The 26370-nt window shown below is 38.0% G+C and overlaps 1 protein-coding gene across 3 annotated transcripts in view; it reads left to right on the top strand.

Annotated features, from left to right (window-relative positions):
* The window catches only part of LOC117400352 (transmembrane protein 245-like), a 44728-nt gene that overhangs the window by 6895 nt on the left and 11463 nt on the right, over positions 1–26370 (top strand). Inside the window, exons 5-16 of one of the 3 annotated variants that reach the window (XM_059022788.1) lie at positions 339–404; positions 714–920; positions 3316–3485; positions 4211–4234; positions 7881–7985; positions 8451–8533; positions 10128–10218; positions 13444–13542; positions 14319–14450; positions 17437–17559; positions 18454–18599; positions 21587–21687. In XM_059022788.1, coding sequence (XP_058878771.1) covers positions 339–404; positions 714–920; positions 3316–3485; positions 4211–4234; positions 7881–7985; positions 8451–8533; positions 10128–10218; positions 13444–13542; positions 14319–14450; positions 17437–17559; positions 18454–18599; positions 21587–21687 — 1347 coding nt within the window. The remainder of the gene's footprint in view (positions 1–338; positions 405–713; positions 921–3315; positions 3486–4210; positions 4235–7880; positions 7986–8450; positions 8534–10127; positions 10219–13443; positions 13543–14318; positions 14451–17436; positions 17560–18453; positions 18600–21586; positions 21688–26370) is intronic. The other 2 variants (XM_034000181.3, XM_059022789.1) reach the window with 2 other exon arrangements.

Here is a 26370-nt window from a genome sequence, read left to right as displayed (position 1 = left end):
ATCAATTACCGGTATGTAACAAGATTTATTAGTTTGATTAATAACTTGATTTAGTTAATATTGAAATATACATCAAAGTACTCAATATTTTAAATGTTAATAGCTAATTAGTGACAAAAACGTATTCATCATAGGCATTAATTGAATTTTTAAATGAATGTTATCAAGTACAAAAGCTAGTATGAAAACGTTTCTACAAAAGAAAAAACCCATTCCAGCACCTCAAAACTGAGCCCACTGTAGAAATGCATTCAAACTCCTGTAGCTGCCTTTTTTAGTAACGGACTCGACATAATTGTAATTTTATTAATACTGAACACACTGTTTACATCTGCCAGCAGGGCGATCACATGACCTTAACACTGCCCTATTGTCAGAGCTCTTGCTTTACATCCCGCCTACAGGTAGGAAATCTGTTAGCTCTGATTTGTGAATTTCTGCTTTGATTGACAGTCTGCCAATACTCCCTTGCTACACTTTATTTTTCTACAGTTACAGCTGCCGTTGGCGCCTGCTTTTCGCTATTAATAGAAAAAAAATACATAGAATGTCATTGATCCTCAGTTTGGGAACCCCTGCCCTAGACAAACTGAGGCTTTTAAAAAGTTTTATATTTCACATTTGGGTTAACGTGAATGTATCACATGTTATGGATGATGACATTTAGGTGAATAATTCCATTGCTCCATGCCAACGATATTTCCCTCTTGTAGGATCCTCCTGGAACGAGAGTGCCCCCTCCTCCAGCTCCTCCCCTCCTTCCGGTTCCAGTGGCCGGCTGCGACCTGACTCCTGCTTCTTCCTGCAGAAGAAGCGGAAAACCAGCGATATCTACTTTGTGTTGCTGGTCTGGGCCATCGTCCTGGTGCAGATCTGGCTCAATCTGTGGATTCTGCAGCTGCTCCCTGTGCCTGTAGCTGGTAATTTAGCTGATGGAAAACATAACCACCAATGAGACAGTAAAGACACTGATATACTTTTCTTTTATACATACATGAAAGTACACAGAGTGCTGTGTTCATTTCACTCCTGAGGAGGTCCGTCCTCATTTAAGGAATAACCACAGTACTCCAGGAACCTGTATGTATACCTATATCCAATTCAACCACAGACTTCGTCCCATGGTGGTTATGTACCAATAGTAAAATTGTTTGACAGTGTTTAGACTAAGGAATTGATTTGATCAGCCTTTTCAACGGCATCTGATAGGGATCCGAAGAAGCCCCCCACCCCATCTGCCGCACTGCTCTGCTCTATTTGGGGTGTATTTACATAAACAAGATAACATAACACATGATGTCATTTTTTTAAAATGCCACCTCCAAGTTATTAGAGGGTGAAATGCGATTATTCTAAAAAAGAAATGTGACGAGATGATCTTGCTCATCATACAAATGTTAAACATAAAGCGAAGCTTTTTTCTTTACAAAACACTGCATTAAGAGAATATGGGCCTCATTTATGAAAGGGAACTAAACATTGTGGTGCACCATAATTGCAATTAGTGTACACGTTAATGATTTCCGAATTTACTTATGCAATTTTAAAACATTAGATTATTAACTGTTTATTTTAAACTATGTCATTTCAGCTTTAACTGCTACCTATTTAATAACCTGCAATTTACCAAAAAAAAGTAACATCTATAGTGTATGAAATTAGGAAGTAATAGTCATTTTTTTTTTATTTTCTTTTTTATGCAGGATTATACAGAGAGGAACGCACATATAGCAATAATATATGTTATTTATTCTGCCAGTTGCAATTGAGTATGTAAAGATCTTTTTTTTTATGTCTTATGCGGGAGCAAGCGAGACCTCCAGGGTTCCGATATATTTCTAACTACCTTGTATTCATATCTTCTGTGTGTCATTAAAAGCTGTAACTAGTCTTGTGTATAATACAACTGCATGCCCTGTGAAAGCTCACGTGGAATTATATTACATTTCCCACACAGAGGACAAGTTTAAAGGACGTGAAAGTGGGCTTCTACCAGTTTGCTGGCTTCCCCAATGTGATGGGTGCTATTGATTGTAGTCACATAACACTGCTCTGCAGGGTGACAATGCCGACAAGGAAGAGACTTGAATCTCATCAATCAATATTTCTCGAGTAAGCGGAACAAAAAAAAAAATGCCTGCACAACATGACATTTATTGTATATGCATTAAAGGAGAAAGGAAAAATGTTTATTTTTATTTTTACATCAGTCAAGTAATACATGTTAAAATTCAAAGGTAAGCAGCGCAGTTTCACTTTACGTTGCCTCTGCCTGTCCTCTGCTGAGTGCTGTGTCTGTTGATCGCTCATTTTCGGTAAATGTAAGCTACCTCCACCTTTCACAATAAGCTACTGACCAAAAGATATGCCTAGACGGCTGGGGCTTTTAATATGAAGGTGGTCATGTGTAGTCTCGGACATTATCGTGCACATTAAATTATCATTTGCACTACATTTAGTGCGCATGCTATGGCATGTAAATGAATGCATTCTCCAGGTTGGTGGGTAGTTGGTTAAATGCGTTATAGCCTTCTCTATATTTGTTCCTTCTAAAGTATTCTGTTATAAATACCGTATATTAAATGTATAATTCCCACGATCAGCTTTGCTGCTTAATTGCAGTTTAGGCTCCTGTTTGTACTTCTCCCCTCCATTTCAAACTTAGAATAAAATTATAACATTAGTTATTTATAAGTCATATTTACCGTACTTTAGATAAAATAAATATTTAGTGGGGGAAAAAAACAAAACATCACTCAAAACAGAGGAAAGAAACGTTTATTTTAAAACAGTGCTGTGTCTAAGATATACAACCCACAATAATGCTCACACAGGCTCTCTCCCCCCACCCCCCGACCTAGTGTTCGGAAGGTTTGTTGTCTGTGCCCCGAAGATTTTGGACATTCTGCTGCTTGGGGTAAGTTAATCAAATCAATGTGATAGTCAAGGAATTTTACTAAGTTATTTTTACTTTTGCTACATAACTACTCTTATCGTTATCTTTTTTTTATCTTTAATAAAATATATTTTTACTCAAACCAAGCAACTTAAGTTCTACTATTTTTCTCTTTTTAAGCACTCTAAAAGTGTTTGCTTCTCAGTTTTGTATTATCAAAAAAAATAGGAGTTAATTAAAGACTGGCGTAAACTCTTTGAAAATGTGGCTCAAAGTCTTTCGTTGCAATCCTTGAATTAAGACGGCCTTCCACGTGAGTGAAATTAAGACAGTACTCTCATGTATGTATGAAAAGAAATGAATGACATAAACCTGTATGTTTGTTCAGCTGGTCTCTCTGCTCTCCTTGTTGTTGACAGTGTGGGTTTTGAAGAAGCTGGTCCAGCACTTCGGACTAATGAACTTTGCTAAGAGAAACCTGATTTCCTGGTGGGAGGTGGTTGAGAAATCTTTAATGGAGCGACAGGACGCGCTGGCTCCAGGGCCCATCAAGGGCCTGGGACGCTTTCTTGTTAAAGTCGACACAAAGGTAATGCCCCCCTGCCCTGTGTAAAACAAGAGTGATATTGTTTGTTCTTAAAAGGGAAAAAGACTCCTGTCATGGGTAGCAGCTAATAGATGTCTCAGGGCTGGGTAGTAGATTTGGGAATGGACAGCTTGAATCTCAAACTGTTTCTAATGTTCTTTGTTGGTGTATTTTGAGGTTTTCACAAATTTTTGTAATGTAAATTAGTCTAACTCTCAAACACCTGTTATATGTTAGTTATAACAATAGACAAACTTCACAGGGTAGACAACATAATTGAGATGATGTGCGTCGCTTAACTCTAGTATTACTGTAAGAAGTAATTTAAAAGGGACGAAATGGAACAGATGGTTACAGCTGTGCTAGTTCAAGTAGTTCAAAATTAGTGGTAATCAGGGTCTGTCCACATGGATATTTATAATACTTAGGACCATATTTTGAAAGTGTTTACTCTATTCTTTAACTCCCTATTTTTTTGAAAGGAGGAAAAAAATCATGTTAATAAAAAATCGAAATGCCTACAGTGCTTAAGAGAACTTGAAGAATTTAACTAGGTTGTTTGGCTCTATTTTTGTAAAATGAACAGGTGTTTGATCTCTTTCAAAATATCGGAGTTAAATAAAGACTGGAATAAACGTTTTCAAAATATGACCATTAATGTGTGCCTTTCATTTGTGTCCATGTTTTTCAATAATCCCTCCCAATGTCTTCTTGTCTTCTTCCCAAAGCTGTGGCATTGGCTTAACAAGCAGGTAATACTAGGATGGTGGAAAAATGAAAGAGTGTGTGTACTGTGTGTGTGTTTGCGTGTGTGTTTGCGTGTGTGTGTGCGCGCTTACCTGTTATAAGCCTGGATTGCTGCTTTTCCATACACTATTCACCTTTCCCATTCTTCTTAATTTGCTGCTACAGGTCATATGCTCCAGGTTTTTTTAATTTACTGATATCTAAAATTAAAGTAAGCTACAGAAGGTCTTTTTGGAATGTCATCATACATTTGGTGACTACAATTATTTGGAACAGACCCATGTTATTCAATAACACCCACAGTGAAAGTAAAACTTAACACCTACAGTGATTTAACTATTTTTATAGGGCCTATTGTTTCCCCTTTCAGCAAATCACAGGCCCACACTGGAAAATCAGGCCCTCGATTTCTAAAACAGTCTAATTTACCAACCAATGCATATTAAATAATGCACTTAATTGATTTAGATGCTGGTGTCTGTGTTCAGTATTTTTTAAAACAACACTACAAGTTTTCATGCAGCTAACGTGGCAATACCGTATTTAGGGGATTTATTTCCTTAAGAGGAAATCCTTTGCATGAGGCTACACCACTTCTCAATGATAAGATCTAAGTAAAAAAAAAAAAAGGTGATAAAATCAATAGATTATACACTACTCTACTAATTGAGAACAGTGCATATTTTAACAGTAAACATTACCATAATATTTTAATATTAGCGATATTAGTTTTGCATTTAATTTACATGTAGGTATACCTACTTTTGTCTCGTATTACTGTAACAAACTTATCAATTTCCCTTTTCTGTTTGATAAAGATCTAGTTAGTAATCTAATTCAGCTAAATAAAATACCTTCTGTAACAGACGTCTCTGTAAGATATTTAACACTTGAGTGGAAGAGTTGCATGAAAAGCAAGCCCTCCCTTTTAGACTGGTTGGCTGAAATGGTGGTTTCAGGTTAAAAGATTTAGCGCTCTGTGCCTTTTGAATACTAATAATTTGATGCTTCCCTGTCAACAGTGGGCTATGGCTATTTAACTCAAGGGTCTATGCTTGGATTGCTGTAGTTTTACACTTGGCAGTCAGTTGACAGAATGAATCTTTGGTGAAGCTTTTTGAAAAAAAAGTAGCTACTACATAGAATAAATCAGTAAACATAAAAGCCATTATAGCCACCCTGACTTGCATGGTCCAATTGGACAAATTGTTGCTGCCCTCCCCTAGAGAAGTCAGTTAGTTTTCAGGCACTATTTGGTCTTGCTTGTGTGTCTTCTACCTTGGTGTGGAAAATGGTCCCACAGAGTCGAAATAACAAAGCTTACTGTATATCCAGAAATACACAGATGTGCTTTTCCTTTCTCTTCCAGTAGATGTCTCTGTTGGGTCAGTGGTGGTGTTTTGGGGTGTGGGTATAAAAAAAACAGGGCTGTTTTAATTTCAGACAGGGACTCAGGGAAACATCAGGTTTGAAAATGCTCTGCATTTACTGTAAAATAACATATTATTAATTAATGACAGATCATTAAGATGTGGTAGATTGTGCATCCCTAATTTTACATAGAATTAACTAGCAGCCTTATAGACTGCATTTTGAAGGGAAGAAGTGGCAACTCAGTCTGCCAAATTCCATAGCTCTCTCTCCCTTTTCCATAAAAAATACTCTTCAGGAAAGCCTTAAAATGCAACTGAAAACAGGAATGTGCTTTTAATATTATATACACTTGAGGCTCTGAATAGGGCACCAGGACAATTAATCAATCACTGATCAATACAAAATAAATGCCAAGACTATCGATAAGGAGTTCCATCTCTATTATTTAGTGACTGTATAACCTCTCTGTGTTAATAACATGGAATATACTAACATACAATATAGTCAACCACCTTGATGTGCTTTACTGCGTAATAACCATGTACTAATACAGGCATTACTAATGGAAAGTGGAGTCACAGTACCTTTTATAATGAACCATTCCAGGTTTTACTAGTAGCTTAATTATATCAAACCATATGAGTTTTGAGTGTCTTTTAAGATCATTGAAAATCCTGGAATGACTGGATTAGATCCACAAAACTAAAACTGCAAATCCTCGGTACAGGTGAAAGGTTTCAGGGATACCCAACACTATTTAAATTTAGCAAACATGTGTTTGTCATCTACAGTTCTGTTTGTGGGGCTCCATATCTCAAAATGACCACAGTAATATCTTGCTTTGTTTTGACTGAAGCGGTGGTGAAGCAATGTTAATACACACAACACTTCTCATTGAAAAAACATTTGCCTGACTCTTAGTACATTTATTTTTAGTATAAATGTTTTCTAGTTTAGTTAGATGTTACTATAACAGCATATTCTTGAGCACATGGGCATTATGAATGCAATTGATGGGCAAAGTCCTTTGAACCAAGGCCACCCGAGGTAGAAACTCAGTCAGAGTTTGCTGTGTATTGCTGGTGGCTGTCTTGCTTTGTAATTGCTGTGGTCTGCAGTTTTCGATTGAGATTGTGCTGCTTCACAATCTCAGTCAGGTTTTGTTTTGTTTGTTTGTTATTATATACATTAGCAGACAAAAGTATTGGCACCCTACACTTTTTACACCTAAATTCAAGGTAACAGATTAAGGACAAGCACTGAGTAAACTTTAACAACTTTTTACTAAAACAAAAAGCTAAATGCACAATTTAATAATTTAATAAAAAATGTTCTTAAATTTAGTAGTCACCAATTCGTTTTTTTGTTATTTTCTCCCCAATTTAGTAGTGTTTAGCTCAGCTCACCGCTACCACCCCTGTGCTGTCTCGGGAGCAGTGAAGACGAACACATGCTTTCCTCCGAAGTGTGTGCCGTTAGCCGCCCGCTTTTTTACACACTGCAGACTCATCATGCAGCCACCCAGAGCTACAGCGTCGGAGGACAACGCAGCCCTGGGCAGCTTACAGGCAAGCCCGCAGGTGCCCAGCCAGACCACAGGGGTCGCTGGTGCGCGGTGACACCTAACCTTCCCTTCCCCTGGGCAGTGCTCGGCCAATTGTGCGCCGCCCCCTGGGAGCTCCCGTCCTTGGTCGACAAAGGAATAGCCTGGACTTGAACCGGCGATGTCCAGACTCTACGCGAGTGCTTTACTGTATATATTTTTTAATTAGTTCAATTACATTTTTACAAACTTTTAATGTAAAGGTGCCAATACTTTTGTCATGAACAGATATTTGAAATTACTTGTTTTGTTTTGTTCTTTATTTTTTTTAATGAAGATTGTTTATTATATTAGTAGATGTGCATTTTTGGTCTTTGTCATATTAATTAGTGGCTAATGTTCACTAGAAGCTTGTATTTAATGTATTTTATTCAATGATCTTATATTAAGTATAGGTTGCCAATACCTTTGTTTTTGACAAAACCATACTATGAAGATGGTACATTTGTTACACTGATAAGTTAGACTATTGCAAGGCTCAAGATTGTTATGGTGAGGGGTTTGTCCAAAATTAATGGATCTGCCTAAAACGTTGTCATTCAATGTCTCAGTGGATCAGCAGACCTGTGGTGCGGGTGTGACACAGGTTTCTCCATGTGTTCAGCAGTTCCTGTATGTATGAGACCCCCAGAGCCACTCCCTGACAGTCGTGTGCTGTCATTTTCTCTTTGCAGATGATCATCTGGCTGGAGAGATCGCTGGATAAACTAATCAGCATTTTCATCATCCTCCTGCTGGTCATGGGGACTTTACTGCTGGCTCTGCTGCTCACTGCAAAGGTAGAATGTGGAAAGAGGAGCCTTCTGGTATAATAATTCATACACACACGCACACAGACAGACATATGCACACAAAGACAGACAGGCACACACAGAGACACACAAACATCTAGACACACAGTACACATATAGACACACACACACAGGATACACACAGAGACAGCGTGTTTAAATAAACTGACCAGTATATTTTACCTTTTGGACAAAACTAAGCAAGGTGGAATGTTTGTGGTGTGACCAGCATAAAAATGACACTTGGGGTGTGGGGAGTCTAAAAGGAATTCTAGAGTGCAACGAACTGCCCTTATGCAAAGGGCGGCAAAAATTTGTTTCCCCACACTGACTCACTCACAATGAAGAAACTACACTAGAGCCCTGAAACTGGTGGTCCCGTCACCACTTTGTTTTGAGCGTATAGCTTTTGAAAACTAGGAGAAATTACCATATCGCTGCTTCACCTTTCAGGTACACCAGGAGAGTGTGCATATAATTGAAGTGACCAGTGGCCTGATCAACGAGACTCTTGCAAACCACCCAGAATGGGCCAAGTAAGCAAAGAGACTTTGTCTATATGTGGAGAAGCTCTTAAGCTTTATATTCAAATGTGCATGTTTTAATTGTTCACAGTAAATCTGTTCCCTGTGCTCAGGATTAAAGCTATCCCTACTGCTGCATACTGTGTAGGTAGAATAGTTCTACAAATTCCAAGGTTGACTCGGCCAAAAAGCTATACCTCGCACTGCACTTCCATCACCATAGTTGACTTTAAAATATTCATGCTAACAGGACCAGTATCCTTTTGACTCTGTTTTTTTTTTAATAAACCCATTCATTGTGCTTAGAAATACAGATTAGCAGCCAACCTTTGCAATGCTGCAGAGCTGTATACAGGTCTAGGTAAGAGAACTCCGCTCAGAACTGCAGAGCACTGTCGTAGTATAGGAAAGACAATTCCACTCAAAGCCGCAGACCACTCTAGTAGTATAGGAAAGATATCTCTGCTCAGAACTGCAGAACGCTGTAGTAGTATAGGAAAGACAATTCCACTCAAAGCCGCAGACCACTCTAGTAGTATAGGATATATATCTCCACTCATAACTGCAGACTGCTCTTGGAGTGTAGGAAAGAAAACTCTACTCAACAGCAGACTTCTATAGTAGTACAGGAAATAGAACTCCACTCAAAACAGCAATACGCTAATATAATATACTAAAATGTATGTCTATGCCCATTTTCATGTATGTTACAATATAAGACATTTAATAACAGGTAGGTATCCTAGGGGTAGTCTGTAACTTGACTCATATTTTTTAAATTTAACACTATTCTATAACCAGTAACATTTTAAACTTTGGCAGTTACTGTCTGGTCCCACTTCATTAGTGATCAGTGGCTTATTTTTTTTGGCAACGTTGCATGAGCCAATAAAAAGTCACCTTGTGTCAAGGATGAGGGTGACGACACTGGGTTGCTTCTGTACTCTGGTTCACCAAGCAGGTGGCCGAGTGGTTTGTGCAGGCCTCAAATAGATTGAGTCGGTCTGGACTCTGGACTCTTGTTGGAGGCTGGACCCAGGCTGCACTGTGGCTATGACTCAGCAGTAGACTGTTTTGCAGTCTCTGAACAGTTCTCACACTGTTCAGCAGAACCTTACTCAGCAGGGACTTGCTGGCTGGCTGCAAGCTTATCCTCCGGGGTACGGAGAGTCCTACTTTGAAGCTAAAGTTCAAAGGCGAAATTTCTGAGAGGAATAAAACAAAGCAAGAAACAACTGAGTTTCAGGGAGGAGCTGTTAGGTTGCTGTTTAGAGCAGTTTCTTGCTAGGTTGTGGAGTTTACGACAAAACTCACTACTTTGAAAAATAATGGTTTAACACAGATTTATGTTTATAAAAATAGCAAAGCAATATCTATTTTATGTTTAAAAATATATTTCAGGAATACATACAACACATCAGACAGCAACACTAAGTAATATGTAACTCTGTTCTATATTCAGTTCAGGGACATATTAAACATAATATGTTATTATGAAGTATTAGGAAATAAATGATGCAAGCTTTGTACTGTACCCTGTGTTTCTGTGTCTGACTCAATTTACCAAAACTTAATTCTTTCTCTATTTCTTTTTTCCCCACAAAAGTATGCTTCCAGAATCTCAGGTAGTTCAGAAGGCAGTAAATTCTGCTGCTAATAACGTCTATCAATATGGGAGAGAGTGGATAACGAACAAGGTACGAAGGGTTTTCATTGTAACTTTCCAAACTACAGAATAACACAAAATAACATCCCCCCTTTTCCATCATAGCAGCTACTGTAACGGAATGATGCCACTAAGCATGTAAATTATGCAGTTTCATCCTTTACACCAGTGGTCGGAAAATGGCGGCCTGCAGGCCAAATCCGACCTGTGGACAGGTGTCGTCTGGCTCGCAGATGCCTCCTGGCAGGGCTTTATCAAGGGCTGAGCGAGAGCGGAACTTCATTTTAATATTACCGCAAGGGGGCTGTCATGGGGGATTCTCCGTATGACCTTCATATCTTTCTTGCGAGTAAGCAGAAAATTAAGTGTGTTGCAATATCTACAGACGTGCTCAAATTTGTTGGTACCCCTCCACAAAAAACGAAGAATGCACAATTTTCTCTGAAATAACTTAAAACTGACAAAAGTAATTGGCATCCACCATTGTTTATTCCATATTTAATAGAAATCAGACTTTGCTTTTGATTTTTTATTCAACATAATATTGTAAATAATAAAACAAATGAAAATGGCATGGACAAAAATGATGGGACCGCTAACCTAATATTTTGTTGCACAACCTTTAGAGGCAATCACTGCAATCAAACGTTTTCTGTAGCTCTCAATGAGACTTATGCACCTGTTAACAGGTAGTTTGGCCCACTCTTCCTGAGCAAACTGCTCCAGCTGTCTCAGGTTTGATGGGTGCCTTCTCCAGACTGCAAGTTTCAGCTCTTTCCATAGATGTTCGATAGGATTCAGATCAGGACTCATAGAAGGCCACTTCAGAATAGTCCAATGTTTTGTTCTTATCCATTCTTGGGTGCTTTTAGCTGTGTGTTTTGGGTCATTATCCTGGTGGAGGACCCATGACCTGCGACTGAGACAGAGCTTTCTGACACTGGGCAGTACGTTTCGCTCCAGAATGCCTTGATAGTCTTGAGATTTCATTGTGCCCTGCACAGATTCAAGGCACCCTGTGCCAGGCGCAGCAAAGCAGCCCCAAAACATAACCGAGCCTCCTCCATGTTTCACTGTAGGTATGGTGTTCTTTTCTTTGAAAGCTTCATTTTTTCGTCTGTGAACATAGAGCTGATGTGACTTGCCAAAAAGCTCCAGTTTTGACTCATCTGTCCAAAGGACATTCTCCCAGAAGGATTGTGGCTTGTCAATATGCATTTTAGCAAATTCCAGTCTGGCTTTTTTATGTTTTTCTTTCAAAAGTGGAGTCCTTCTGGGTCTTCTTCCATGGAGCCCACTTTCGCTCAAAAAGCAACGGATGGTGCGATCAGAAACTGACGTACCTTCACCTTGGAGTTCAGCTTGTATCTCTTTGGCAGTTATCCTTGGTTCTTTTTCTACCATTCGCACTATCCTTCTGTTCACTCTGGGGTCGATTTTCCTCTTGCGGCCGCGCCCAGGGAGGTTGGCTACAGTTCCATGGACCTTAAACTTCTTAATAATATTTGCAACTGTTGTCACAGGAACATCAAGCTGCTTGGAGATGGTCTTGTAGCCTTTACCTTTACCATGCTTGTCTATTATTTTCTTTCTGATCTCCTCAGACAACTCTCTCCTTTGCTTTCTCTGGTCCATGTTCAGTGTGGTGCACACAATGATACCAAACAGCACAGTGACTACTTTTCTCCATTTAAATAGGCTGAATGACTGATTACAAGATTGGAGACATGTGTGATACTAATTAAAGAAACTAAATAGTTTGAAATATCACTATAATCCAATTATTTATTATCTTTTCTAAGGGGTACCAACAAATGTGTCCAGGCCATTTTAGAATATCTTTGTAGAATAAGCAATAATTCATCTCTTTTCACAGCTTCTTAGCTTTATTCTATGACATAGCAAAGGCATGCAAGTATATATGATAAAATAGCTTTTAATTTCATCACTTTTCAGGAGGAATGAAGCATTATTTCAATGAGCTGTAAGGGTACCAACAAATTTGAGCACGTCTGTATTCCAAAGTACAGTACTTGGTGATTGTGATTAAACATTTATGCCTCGCTATGGTTCTGGAATCAGACAGGAACGCAGAATAACATAAAACACAATTCAAAAGTAGCATACGTTTCTTTTAATGCTTCTGCGTTATGACAAAATCAGTGATTAATGACAAATTCCTACATAGACAGGAACGCAGAATAACATCAAACAAAATTCAAAAGTAGCATACTTTTTTTTTTTTTAAATGCTTCAAATTTAATGAGAAAGATTACACTTTCGTTCTGCGATCAGCTTTAGAACACCAGGTGTGATAGACGTGACGGCGATACGTAGGCAGTCCTTGAAAGATTCTTGTGTCAGTCTGTTTCGTGCATCTGTTTTTAATATTGCATTCATTGTGGAATAAGCCGCTTTGCACGTGTAAGTAGATCCAAACATGGAGAGCACAAACAGAGCCAGCGGTAGTTGTCTGGACATATATAGGCAGACCAGAATGATTCCAGATTTGCTTTGTTAATGAATTCAGTTTTCAGCAACGATGATGCCTGCAAATATACTATTAGTTCTAGTTGCTGCTTTGTCGATTGCGGGAAGCACTTGCTTTGCATGGGAAGAGAAATCACCATCGGGGTTGATTGAAAACTGATCACGGACAAAAAACGATTACATACCTGGGAATGCTGAAGTTGTCTTTCAGCTGTACGATAAAGTCTGTCATGGTTAGGAGTCATTTTGAGTTACGTTTCACTTACAACATATCGGGTTGCAAGTGGCCCGCTCTGCAGCTGCCCGCGGGTCATTTCGCACGCCGTCAAATTTTATTGCCGACTACTGCTTTTACACGATGTGGCATAGACTCCACAAGGTGCTGGAAGGTGTCTGAGAGATGTTAATCAATTAATTCATTAATATTTCGCACAATTGGTGCATAGATGTAGGCAGAGGATTGGGACGACGAATGTGTCATTCAGGTTCATCCCAAACTTGCTTCATTGGATTGAGTTTATGTATATCACACTAATTATTTTTTGATATACTGGTCATCCAAATGTGATGAACCTTGGGATTGACATTAGTCAGCACATCTGTTTGAGAATCTACATTGTACATCTTTGTCAGTGTGCTAAAGTCTCAGTTTTGAGTCCCTTCTCATCAGATGGGATAGTTTTCCAACATGGGCACGGCAGAGACAGGAGCAAGAGCTTTAGCAATGGTTAATGTACATGTTTCTTTCTTTCCTTTTTTTATGTAGCTACAAAAGATTTTAGGGGAGAAGGTTAATAATACGGCTGTGATTGAGAAACAAGTCCTGGATCTGTGGGACCGGCTCTATCAGTCCTGGTTTGTGAAGGTAGGAGATTCAGAAAGAGGAAGCTGCTTCACTTGTCATTTTAATTGTTTGTTTTACATTTGCCTTTCACTGTTTTATTGTGTTTGCAGTCATTTGCAGTGGTTGTGGGTTATTTAATTATCATTGTTATCTATATCAGCCTTTACCTGGCTTTAAGCTTGCCTGAAGAAATGTGCCGGGACAGAACAGCCTTCCTTATTCTGTTTAAGTCATGTGACCTTTCAACTATAGAGTAGGTGGGGCTGGTACAGTTGAAGGTCATGATTTGAACTGAATGAAGAAGGCTGTCCAGTCACAGTATTCAGGATTCTTCAGATATGCTCAAAGCATTTCAAAGTAAAGACAGATACAGAAAGAATGATAATAATTCAGTATAGGAGCAAAAGAAACCAGAATGACTCAGAGTGATTGCAAACACCACACGATTGTAAAAGAAATGTCAAAAAGCAATTCAAATAACATGTTAAGATACTAACCTATATTGTTTTAAACTAGTGTGTATACATTTATAGTAAATGTATAAGGCTGATAGATATATATTGTAAAATATCATTGACATGCTCTTGTAAACCTCCACTCCACTACAATTTTCCTTTTTCCTGAGCTTTGCAGAGATTATAGCTTTAAAATATTTTTTGATTAAAAAAAAAAAATATTTTTTTAATTTTTTCAGTAGTAAGTAACTTTGCAAAAAGAGAGAACCTTGGCAATACATGTGAAAAGCACGAGAGCTGAATGCTGAACATTTTTATTTTTATTTTTATTTTTTAATGCAGAACATCACCCACTCAGGGCGACACCGCGGTCACAAGTTACAAATGAACCGTCAGAACAGCTGGCTGGGAGACATACTGGACTGGCAGGACATTGCTTCCTTTGTGCACGAGAACATTGAGACCTTCTTATCAGTAAGTGTGTTAAACAGCATTAACAGCTCAGAGAGGTTGGGTATATGCATGCATAAACATATTAATATATCTTTGGTCTCTGCATATATCATTGTGATTTTTCCATATGAGTTGTGACTAAAAGATATACCACTAGATATATAGTTGTAGTCAAAAGTTTGCATACCCCCATGGAAATGTATAATTTCTAGAAATTTCTCAAAAACAAAGACTTTTAGAAAAAGTCTTTTGTAGCAAGTGTTGCTTTTGTAGATGAGAAAATACAAGAAATAGATGTCTACAATTATTTATTTCAGCATTTTTGGAGGTGCTAGAAATTTCAATATGATAATGCAGAACCTAATTCTAGAAAAGTCTAGAAAATGCTGGATTGTAGGTGAACATTCTTAGAGAGTATAAAAGGGTTAAGCATAGGATGATTGCTGTCATTACCAGTAAGTCAATATGGGAAAAAGTAAAGAGCTACCTGAAGACCTTAGGCAGAAAATTATTTATTGTCATGAAGCTGGAGAAGGCTACAAGAAGATTTACAAGCATTTGAGTATCCCAGTTTCTACTATTGTTTCTATTATCAAGAAGTACAAGACTCATGGTACTGTCACAACGCTGCCTCTGTCTGGAAGAAAGAAGGTTCTTTCACCAAGAACAAGTAGAGGAATTGTGAAGAAGGTTAATACAATCTGAGATTGACTGCCAAAGATATTCAAATGAACTGGCTGCAAGTGGGACTGGGGTTTCCATTTCAACCATAGTATTGCATGGTGAAGGTCTCAAGCCACTCTTAGGAAAACATCAGAAAGACAATCGCTTAAAGTTTGCAAAATGGCATTTGAATGATGGATATGAGTTCTGGTCAAAGGTTTTGTGGAGTGATGAAACAAAAATGGGGCTATTTGGTCACACTGATACTCCGTGATACACACTGATATTACGTTTGGAGAAAGTCTGGTGAGGCGTACAAAGAAAGTAACACCATACCTACTGTCAAGCATGGAGGTGGTAATATCCTTCTCTGGGGCTGTTTTTCCTCTAATGGCACAGGAGATTTAGTTCCAATACATGGTAAAATGGATTCCGTAACATACCAAAAGATATAGGCCAATCATCTGAAACCCTCCACTACAAATCTTGGTCTAAAGCACAACTGGACGTTCCAACACAATGACGATCCAAAGCACACATCAAAATCTACTTCAGAATGCTTAAAGAAGAATAAAATCATAGTTCTGGAATGGCCTAGTCGAAGTCCTGATCTAAATCTGATTGAGAATCCTTGGTATGAGTTGAAGAAGGCTGTGCACAAGAGAAGTCCTTGGAATTTGAATGAACTGGAACAATTTTGCGTTGAAAGATGGTCAAAAATCACTAAAGAATCATGCCAAAAGCTCATTGACAAATATCCTAATATTTAGAATAGAGGTTATTATTGCTAAAGGTGCCTCAACTAGCTATTCATTTCATTTTCTTTGTCAGGGTATGAATACTTTTGAATTAGCATTTTTGGAGTTTTGCAAAAAAATTGCTGAAATAAATAATTGTAGACATCTATTTTTTGTAACTTTTTTTCCTCATCCACAAAAGCAAAACTTTTGCTACAAAAGATTTTTCCTATAATTATTTTATTTTGAGAAATGTCTTTAAATTATACATTTCCATTGCGGTATGTACACTTTTGACTACAACTGTGTGTGTGTGTGTGTACAGTATATAAGTGTTGGCAAACAAGCTATTTTTGAAGAGGATCCACAAGGTTAGGTTTTTCCAAGCAGTCAACAGTTTAGACTGCCTGCAGGAGCCTAGCAGTAAGAATTAGCATGGTTAACTGAAATGTAGTCGCGGGAGGTGAAAGAGTGAGTGGTCAAAGCAACAAGAGGAAGCAAAGATTAGTATGTTTCCCCTTCTACACCTCCAGGGAGTCAGCAGAGGCTAGAGAGTTTGTAGTTTGGATTATTTCTGTTTGATCGCCATTTTTGCAGGGATTATTGAAAATGTATTGCATTTGGTACCTTCCAGCGTGGTACTACCCCTGATTGATTATTATTATTTTATTTATTTCTTAGCAGGCACCCTTATCCAGGGCGACTTACAATTATTACAAGATATCACATTATTTTTACATACAGTTACCCATTTATACAGTTGGGTTTTTACTGGAGCAAACTAGGTAAAGTACCTTGCTCAAGGGTACAGCAGCAGTGTCCCCCACCTGGAATTGAACCCATGACCCTCCAGTCAAGAGTCCAGAGCCTTAACCACTACTCCACACTGCTGATCTAATTGATTGATCTAATGAAGATGAATTTGATGAAAATTTGCATGAACGTTATACTTTTTTTTTTTTTTTTTTTCTTTTTTTATTTCACATACACCTGAATTACCTTGGAAAACATGTTTTGGGTTTTGATTACACTAAACATAGACAAGTATTATTATCTACTATAGCCAATATGTGTTATTTATATAATTTCTCGGGGGAGACACATACCTTGTTTTCTAAGTTTTGTCCTTTTGCATATACCAGTTTCTATTTATTGTCTGCACCCTTTGGCAGCTAGATGGTGTACTACACTAAGGAAATCCTTACTGAGTGTATTGACAACCTGTGGTTACAGATCCTAAATCAATCATCCTTCTGGATGTACTGTTGCTTGTTAAACTGGCAACACTCTATAAGCTAAATATGTAATTAGCTTTCACTGACAATGCATAATTTCCATGTTAAGTGCTAAAACATTTAAGATCACTCAGGGGAATATCATTAAGTTTGACAAGAGATTAATGGAGTGTGTCAGTACTTCTGGGCACCACTGTGTGCGTGTGTATGTTTAACTATCCAAAGCCCTTGATAACTTGCTGTACACTTCTGTAGTCTGCCTGTGTGATTGCTGCAGAGCCAGAAGATCCACCAAATGCAGTTTTAGATTAAAAGGAAGCTGCAGTACAGCCTTTTCTTTACAGCCCGTTGTCTACGTTGTTCTCTCTGTAGATCCTGGAGTCCTTGTGGATTGTGATGAGCCACAATGTCAGCCTGCTCTTCACCACCACCACCACACTGCTGACCGTGCTCTTCCACAGTGGAACAGCGCTGCTAAACTTTGCACTTTCTGTGGTAAGGAGGTTTATTTATTAGATTTACTCACACACACACAAGCACACACACCCCTCATGGCCTAGTAGGATGGGTTGGTAAACTTGACAAGTCCATGATCTCTGGAAGCAGGGTTCAAATCCAAGAAAGTTACAAAAAGACCCTGTTGGTAATATTCATCACTATATGTTTATTTCACTGTATTTGTGGATTTTGTTTTATGTAAGTTTTATTAACTTTTTCTGCATTGTTTTCTTCTGTCTATTTTATATATACACATGTAATGTGCCCTCATAAACCATTAAAACAACCAGGATCCAGAAAAGCAGTGACCAATTTAAAGTAAACACTGACTTCCTCGCTGATGCTGTATGACTTTGTTTACATAAAAAAAAAGACTATTGCTGAAACAAAAATGGGTTTTTACATGTTCGGAGATTTTCTCTGTCTCCTTCTTTCTGTCTGACTGTTTCTCTCCCCCTCCGTTCCTATACTCCATTAAAAACCCAATAATATATTCTGAGTTATTAAACTCTTATTCAAGTCGACACACTTATTGCTAAACCTTCATCAGTGCTACTAAAAACCTAAAAACGTATTTGTGTGCAGCAAACTGGTAGATCTTCACTCCCGAACAACCAAAACAATGCAAGATTGCATCAGAAATTACAAATAACTAAACCTTCAGATGTCTTCTTGCTGCCCCCAAGTGGTAGTGAAAAGCATAGCAGCTTTTAAATGTACTGACATGAAACCCAGGCTCAGGAGTAGAAGGATCATAGAAACACAACGGTGTGTCTGTGGTTATTAATAACCAACATGTGTAGAACTACGGTGCGGTTTGATAATCTACTGCCTTGTACTGTATGGTAATGTGATTTGAGTACTGTATGTGTGCGTTTCTTTTTCTTGTAGGTGATTTTCTTGACCACGCTCTTTTACCTGCTGAGCTCCAGTGGTGAATACTATAAGCCTGTGAAATGGGTTATCAGCCTGACGCCACTGTCCCAGCCAGGACCCTCCTCCAATATAGTAGGTCAGTCTGTGGAGGAAGCCATACGGTGAGTGCAGTGCAGAAGCCTTCTTTCTTCTGTCAGTTTAGTGTTGAACCCACTCCACCTCAACTTAATACAAAGACTGATGACGACTGAGAGATCAAATCACTGATAAGGATGTTTACAGATGTCATGCTGTGGCGGAGTGTCCCACCCCTATGTATTTATTTATTATTATTTATATTATTGTTTGCGGTGCAGATAAAAGCGCCGCGTATTTGTTATTTATATTTAAAAACCCTGTGAGGATGCGTAGCTGATCAGCTACTGATTATTTAACAAGCTGACAGTCACGCATCCTTACCAAACGCGTGCAGACTGTGGCCGAGGGGTAATAAGATAATTAACAGCTAGTTATCCCCTCGGCCAGAGTATAAGAACCTGCAGCTGTCCGTGATGCGGGGGTGAGTGTACAGAGGAGAGTACGGGAGAACACGGGAGAGGGGGCAAAAAAACAATTGCTATATTTAAAATATACTTGTTGCTGTTTATTTGTTTGGCCAACGCGCCTTTTTGTTTTGTTTTGTTGTTTGTTTAAATCTGTTGTTTTTGTTTAATTATTTAATAAATACGCTGAGTGCGGTAGCATTCAGCTTCACCCGGCCATCCACTGTTTTGGTTCAGTTACTTCCTGGTCCGTGACGTCACCACACCTCACCACTGCAAGCCATCCTGCCACACATGCGGTATACAGAACATATGACACAATTATAAAGTAAAAAAACAACAACACTTTTGTATGCTTTAATAGTAGTTCCTGATTGTGTAGAGTGTCTTCTAATACAATACCAATTATTATAAACATCAACAACAAGGGAAAGGCAGTACAAAAAACATGAAGCTACTTTTTAAATTACTGTTAAAATAAATTAAAACAAATCTCCCTTTCTAACCTGTACTGTAAAACTATTTTTTTTTAAATCCATGATACACTGCACCTTTAGTTTTAAAAGACTAGCTCTTAGCACTTTTATTTCATGCTTTTTTTCTTTCTGAACTCCAATGTGATAACCTTTCCTGATCTTTATTCCCAGGTGCGTTTCATCATTGATTAAAATCAAGTTTATGGACTCGCTAATCGTTAGCTTGACATTCACCTTTAATAAGACAGGGAATTCATTAAGGTTGGAGCAACCACGCACACGTTTAATTAAACTGCTCTCAGCATGATCCGTTTGAGACAGCTGTGGATTGGAATAGAACTCAACTCAGCTAGAAAAGAAAGTCCTTTAAAAAATAAATCTATAATCGCATAAATGGTTGTTTACGTGTGGTATAAACAGAAAACACAATTGGGGTAAATTAGAAAAGCAGTTTTAAAATATAGTGTGACAAAACAGTATGTTCACAAATAGAACACCAGATGTGATTTATTAACATTGTTTTTAAAGCGGCGACTAGTTGACCTGTTTGATTATGTTTGTAACTATTCGACACTCTCAAATTAGTAATAGTTCTATTGCTAGTGTGTAGTTTTGTACGAGCTTTCGATGCTCAAAATAATAAATTCATCGCTTTGACACTCTGCACCGTTTGTGTTCACGTTCATTATGTCAGCATTTCTCCATTTAATGATTCTCACAGCTCTTTACTCCAAATCATTGTTTTAGAAAGGAAAAACACACCCAATAAAGTAAACCATTAATTTAGGGGCTTGCCATTTGTTTTTTATTTGCTTTAGAATTGTACGGTAATTGGGGTTTTCAGTTTCAAATTATTTGGCATTAAAAGCTTAGGTAATCCGGCCCTTAGAATTTTTCATGTCTATTCAAATATTAGTAAGATAAAGTACTGATCACATTCATCTGACTCTCTTTCTTTTCTGGAGTTGCTGATCTAGATATACCGATCAGCATGGTAATGGACAGATTCAACAGGGCTGTGTTCTGTGGTAGTCTGATTGCATTATTCCTTGCAAGCTGAAGCAATAACTTTATTTTTGTATATTTATATTTGGTATCAAATGCAATTTCCATTTACCAACGTTCATCTTTGTATAATTGGTGTTCAAAGACATTCATGTAATATTTATAATGTGTTCTGTTGGGCTCAAGATCTCAATCTTAAAATGACTTGCCACAGAGCAACTGTGCGTGGAAGATAACGTCTAAGCAAATCAGGGAGAGCTGTTAAGAGACAGACAGTTTGAAAGCAAGCTGCTCTTCTGCAGCAATGGCAGCAGAAGAGCATGTTTTGTGATTAACCTTGTTTTTTGCCAGTCTGACTGGGTGTGATTTTACAGGATATTACACTCATCTGTGCCAGCTATTTTGAGAATTGTTACTGTGCAGCATAATGCAAACTTGAGGTCTAACAGATGAGGTCCGTGCATGAGGTCATTTTTAATATCCGTTATGCATTCAGAATCAAACTAGGTGATAATTAAGCACAACTATAGATTTGCAATCAATCCAAAAGTTAAAATTCAAACTACAGCATACACATCCTACTTAAAAGCCAAACATATGATCCTGCATCCTTAATGTTGAAACTCAAAAAATAAAGCTTGAATAAGCGTTAATTCATGTCATTCTGTTCCTGTCTGCACACACACACTCACACGCTTGCATATATTCTTTGTATTTTGTTATTGATTTAGTTCACATAGCTTGTTTTAGTGGTCCCTATGCTCCTGGTGAAATTGTCAGAAGCTTGGACGTGCTTACATCTACTAGAATTTAAGGGACAACCTTTTTTTTTTTTGTAAACCAGTCTTTCTTAATCCAACATAACCACCTCTTGAATCTGCATTCCAGTCTTTTGAACCGCTCTGTCCAGTTGAAAACCAGTGCTGGTCAGAGCTGAGGATCGCAGAAAATCAATATTCTTTTAATTTTAGGATGCTGGTATTTAGATCTGCCACTTTTTGGATCATCAAAATAGACTCCCTTAACTTGTATCTCTGGGGCTTAGTAGTTCAGGTCTAGTTTTGAGTTGGATACATATTTTATTGGACTTCCCTGGTATATTTTGCTTTCATTTCTTTGTTCTAGAGGTGTGTTTGATGCTTCCCTAAAGATGGCTGGCTTCTATGGACTGTACACATGGCTTACACACACTGTATTCGGAATCAACATTGTCTTCATTCCATCAGGTGAGTGAAAGTAGTGCCAACCAATTCTTTAAAATCCATTCTCTCAGCTCTAACTAGCTTTATGAACATTATTACTGGTCGTGCTCAGAATATTTATTGTTACGTGATTTCAGGATATGCAAATATTTCCAATCCAACGCAATGGTTGAATTGCTGCATCCTGGTACCTTAGCTGTGCATCAGTCAGATTGCAGCCACACCATTGCACTGCCAGGACCAGGAAGCAGCAGCAGCAGCAACTTTTCATCCATAGTGCGATCAGTGAGATATTTGCGTATTCCAAACTGAAGCATAAAATACAAAAAAAAAGAATCAAAAGATCTTCATGGGGGACCAGTGATGCAGTAGTATTGCTTGTGCTAATAATTTTTTTAATCCATTCAGAAGGAGAAATCAGGAGAGATGAGGGGGGAAATAAGGCTTTGAAACTCTTAAAACAGAACTATTGCGAATAATTCTAGAGATGCAGTACGACTTAAAGTCCTGCGCGGGTCCAATTTTTTACGACATGCTTCTGACCCGGACCCACTACTACAGGACCCGACCCGAACCCGCAACCCCCTGCAACACCATCTTCTTACCCGTGACCTGACCCGATTTATAAGACCTGCAACCCGACCCGAACCCACAAGTGTTTGTCCTTTACCTACTGCCTGCGTCGACTGACTCTCTTTCGCTCTCACATTCACACACAGATATCTCTACCATTCTCCACGGATTGAGTTTACACAATAGGCTATTATACAGTGTGGTAGCTTTCTCTAGTGGTCTGAATATATTTTAACATTGTAACATTAACTACCTCTACTTACTTTACTATAAAATACCTGTCTATTTCTTTCGTGCCACCAGTTGAAAGGGAGCTACACCTGTGCTTTCGCAGAGAGTTTTGTAGCTGTCGTTCACAAAAACATAATGACAGGTTTTACAAGCAACGAATCTAGTCACATGTTCATTATTTTCATTCGCTATGATTCCAAAAGAATTCCACACTTCTGATTTACCTCTCGAACTATTATCCACTACATGATATAAACCCTGCGCTATCTTTTGTTTCACCTCGTCCACAGGCGTTTTTAATATAACCAAGCAGACGTGATAAAAAGATCTTGCTACGTATCAAGCGATAACAACACTGCTTAGTCAGCTGACTCCTCCCTAATCGCCTCCTGCTTTAGTGCAGGAAATACTGGTACATTCGAGTACGCTGAAAGGACAGAAAACGTTTTAGGTGATTCAAATTCAGACCTGAAAACTTATTATTTATTTTTTTTACCTGAAACGCAAACTGCGAAAAACCCGAACCCGACCTGCTTTTACGGTTCAGCCGCGGGTACCCGGCCCGATGCAGGACTCTAGTATGACTTACTTAAGAGTAAGTAGCAGGGTCCGGAAAAAATATTGCGCTACAATGATATTATTCTATAAGCTATCCACAATACCTAATTTAAATAAAGTACCTGTAATTTCTTTTCATTCTTAACATCTTCACAATTTTTACACTTATAATTTTAAAGGCTGTTTCAAAATGTCTGCTCTAGTGCACTGGAGTTTGAGATCTGTCCTCTAAATAACTGGAATAATAAGGAAGAGCGATTTAAAAAACAAATAAATAAATAAATGAAAAATAACGACGAGTGCTCTGGCTTTTCTGTTCCGTACCACATCATGGATTGTTATTGCTGTGTTACCTGTTTGACAGTGTGGGCAATAATCTACTGGTGCATTAGAGCAGACATTTTGACAAGAGCTTTGAAACTGACTTTAAAGTTTATAAGTGTAAAAAGTTGTCAGGTTGTTAACAATGGAAATAAAAATTACAGGTATATTATTTAAACAGTTGTAGCAACACATGGGGACGTATAACACTATATTTTTCAGAACCCTGCTACTTACTTTTTAAAGCATCATTATATATAGGATGTCTGCATGGTTACCTTGTACGCAGTGCTGTAATGATTTAAACTGAAGGCATCACTGTAGCTGAAACGTTTGTGAACTTTGCTTTGCTTTACCAAATCATCTACTATTCTTTACTACACTTTATGCTTTTATTATTGTCTACTGCAGTTAACTTTTTATATAAGGAGATAAGATATCAGAATAAACAGGGAAAAGTGTACCACAATATGTAGGCTATAAAGTAAAATAAGCTTAGCATCTAATAAAAAAAACAGGTTTTCTTCTCATAGATTTCTAATACTGCTGTGGTTGCCTGGCCCATATTAAATACATCAATCCCATTTCTTAAAGAAATTGTGCAATAGATCTTTCGAAACAGCACTGGGTTCCAAACGTTTGTTGTTTGCAGAACAGCTTGCTCTCTCTCACTGAGCTACAAAACTGAAAAACATTCTCCTGGGGACCCAGAAATCCCTCACTATTGCCAATATATTTAATCAGATAATGCACCAATGCAGAAATTTGGAACTACTATATGGGATGGATACTGAGCTGCTTATCCTGCCTTGGGATTACCTGGTATCTGCTTCATTTACTGTCCTGCTGGCATAGGGCTTGTGGAAGTGAGAGTTACAAGCCCTCTGCTGTGTATTGCTTTTTGTGAGGTTTATACCTCCTCCCATGTCGTCAAGAGCCATGCAGTCCATCAGTCACCACTGTCCCCTACCTTAAGTTTTCAACAGTGTCCTCACATTTCGATATACAGCATTGGGGACATTGGTATTTAATTATTTCCTGAGTGCTGGTTTTATTGTATTGCCATATGAAATACATATTATATATTGGAGTGTCTCCTAAAATCCCTAACCCAGAGGTACTAGAAAAGTTAAGTCCTAGATGACAAAGAGTTGATTCAAGTGTCTTGGCTTATTTGATAAGGTGGCCATATTGCTTTTTTGGGCTGCTGGTGTTCTTTAGTGAAGCTGGTAGTCTGCCAGGGTGGTTGGCCCTGTAGCTGTGGTGTGTATACCGGTATTCAAGCTGGCAAAGCTCAGCCTCTTGGGTTATGTACGGCAAGGGGCCTGTCTCTTCTCCTGCTATGGGACTAAGAGGATAATTTGCTTTGTTCCTACTGGGGAGGATTTTTTTTTAATTCAAAGTTTAGTTAACCAGGAAAATAATATAGCATAAGATTTACAATGCATACTTACCAGACAGTGTTATTTAAATACTTCTTTCAGGTATTAAAGATTGTGTAGACATGCAAATTACAGATTTTCCTTTGTCATTCTGTGTATACCAGACATTTATTTAATTTCTAAACAGACTTTAAAACAAATAAATGAAACATAAATTGATGTTGAACCATGACTTAAAGGATTGTTAGTAGCTCCAGATAAAGTTTTGGGTCATTTGAGTAATTTACTCTCCAATTATTTTGGGTGAGTAAAATGCAATATTATCTTGAAGTCAAAACAAACAATAAAATTTCAAAAATCCAGAATTATTATTATTTTTATTATTATTTATTTCTTAGTAGATGCCCTTATCCAGGGCGACTTACAATTGTTACAAGATATCACATTATTTTTACATACAATTACCCATTTATACAGTTGGGTTTTTACTGGAGCAATCTAGGTAAAGTACCTTGCTCAAGGGTACAGTAGCGGTGTCACCCCACCTGGGATTGAACCCACGACCCTCCGGCCAAAAGTCCAGAGCCCTCTAAACCCAAAATATTGTATTTATTATATAGGTTTACCTTCCAATAATTTGGTTGACAGATAGGTAAATTGGTAGGTTAGGTTGAGGGAGAATTAGACAGTGCCGAGAAATCCCTAAGAATCCAGTTGCTTATTTATTTGTCACAAACACGTTTTGCAAGTGAGTGGATTCAACCGTATCTTTATTTTTTGTTGTTTTTTTTTTTAAATGTATTTATTTAATAATTATAGACCCAGACTTATTGGTCACGGTTTCTGGTAATTTCCCAACCAGGCTACAATTACCTTTCCTGGCATTTCAATGATCCATTTTCTAGCTACCACATGCAGTATATTCACAATTGACCACTGAGACGTCGGAAACCAACAAAGCACAAGAAGCTTGATAACATGTGAACTCAAGCAGAATTGCTATGTGTATTCTTTACGCATCAATTTAAATATCATATGCAATTCCTATTTTTTCAATGTGTGAAACACACAGTACACAGCTTATCTGGAGCGCTGGGACCAAGTATTGTCAAAACACTTACATACGTGTGGGAATACAGTATTAGAAAGTTCATAATAAATTCATTGTCCGAAGCCTCAATTTGAGATATAAAAAGTTGCAACAGGATCAGAGAATTAAAATGCAATAGTCCCTAGTTTGAAGCACAATGACTAATGCAATTGGAAACCTGTAAGTAACTGGGCTGTAGGAAAGTGCACTTTATTCATTGTTCTAAGTAGTTTCTTTCCAGTTTTAGACTTTTTTTTTTATCCAAGGGGGTCAGAAAAGTAATTTGGTGGCAGGTATTCTTTGGAACCAGTCTGTAGAACTCTTATCTCATCTCGTTCCCAGTATCAAACTGGGGCTGCAGACGGTTCCTTCTGCAACCGGACATTACACAAATGTCTGTTTTATAATTGCTTTTTATAAATTATTCACAAAACTATAATATTCCTCTGACTGTATGATATATTCACAGCCTTCATGTTCAAACTGCATCATTTTTTTCTCTACGGTCTTGAAATTTAAAACCTGCCTCTCACATCCTTTGCATTGGATGCT

Source organism: Acipenser ruthenus, chromosome 4 (genome assembly GCF_902713425.1).
Source record: "Acipenser ruthenus chromosome 4, fAciRut3.2 maternal haplotype, whole genome shotgun sequence".
In the NCBI taxonomy this organism is placed as follows: domain Eukaryota; kingdom Metazoa; phylum Chordata; class Actinopteri; order Acipenseriformes; family Acipenseridae; genus Acipenser; species Acipenser ruthenus.
This window is presented reverse-complemented; position numbering and strand designations above follow the sequence as displayed.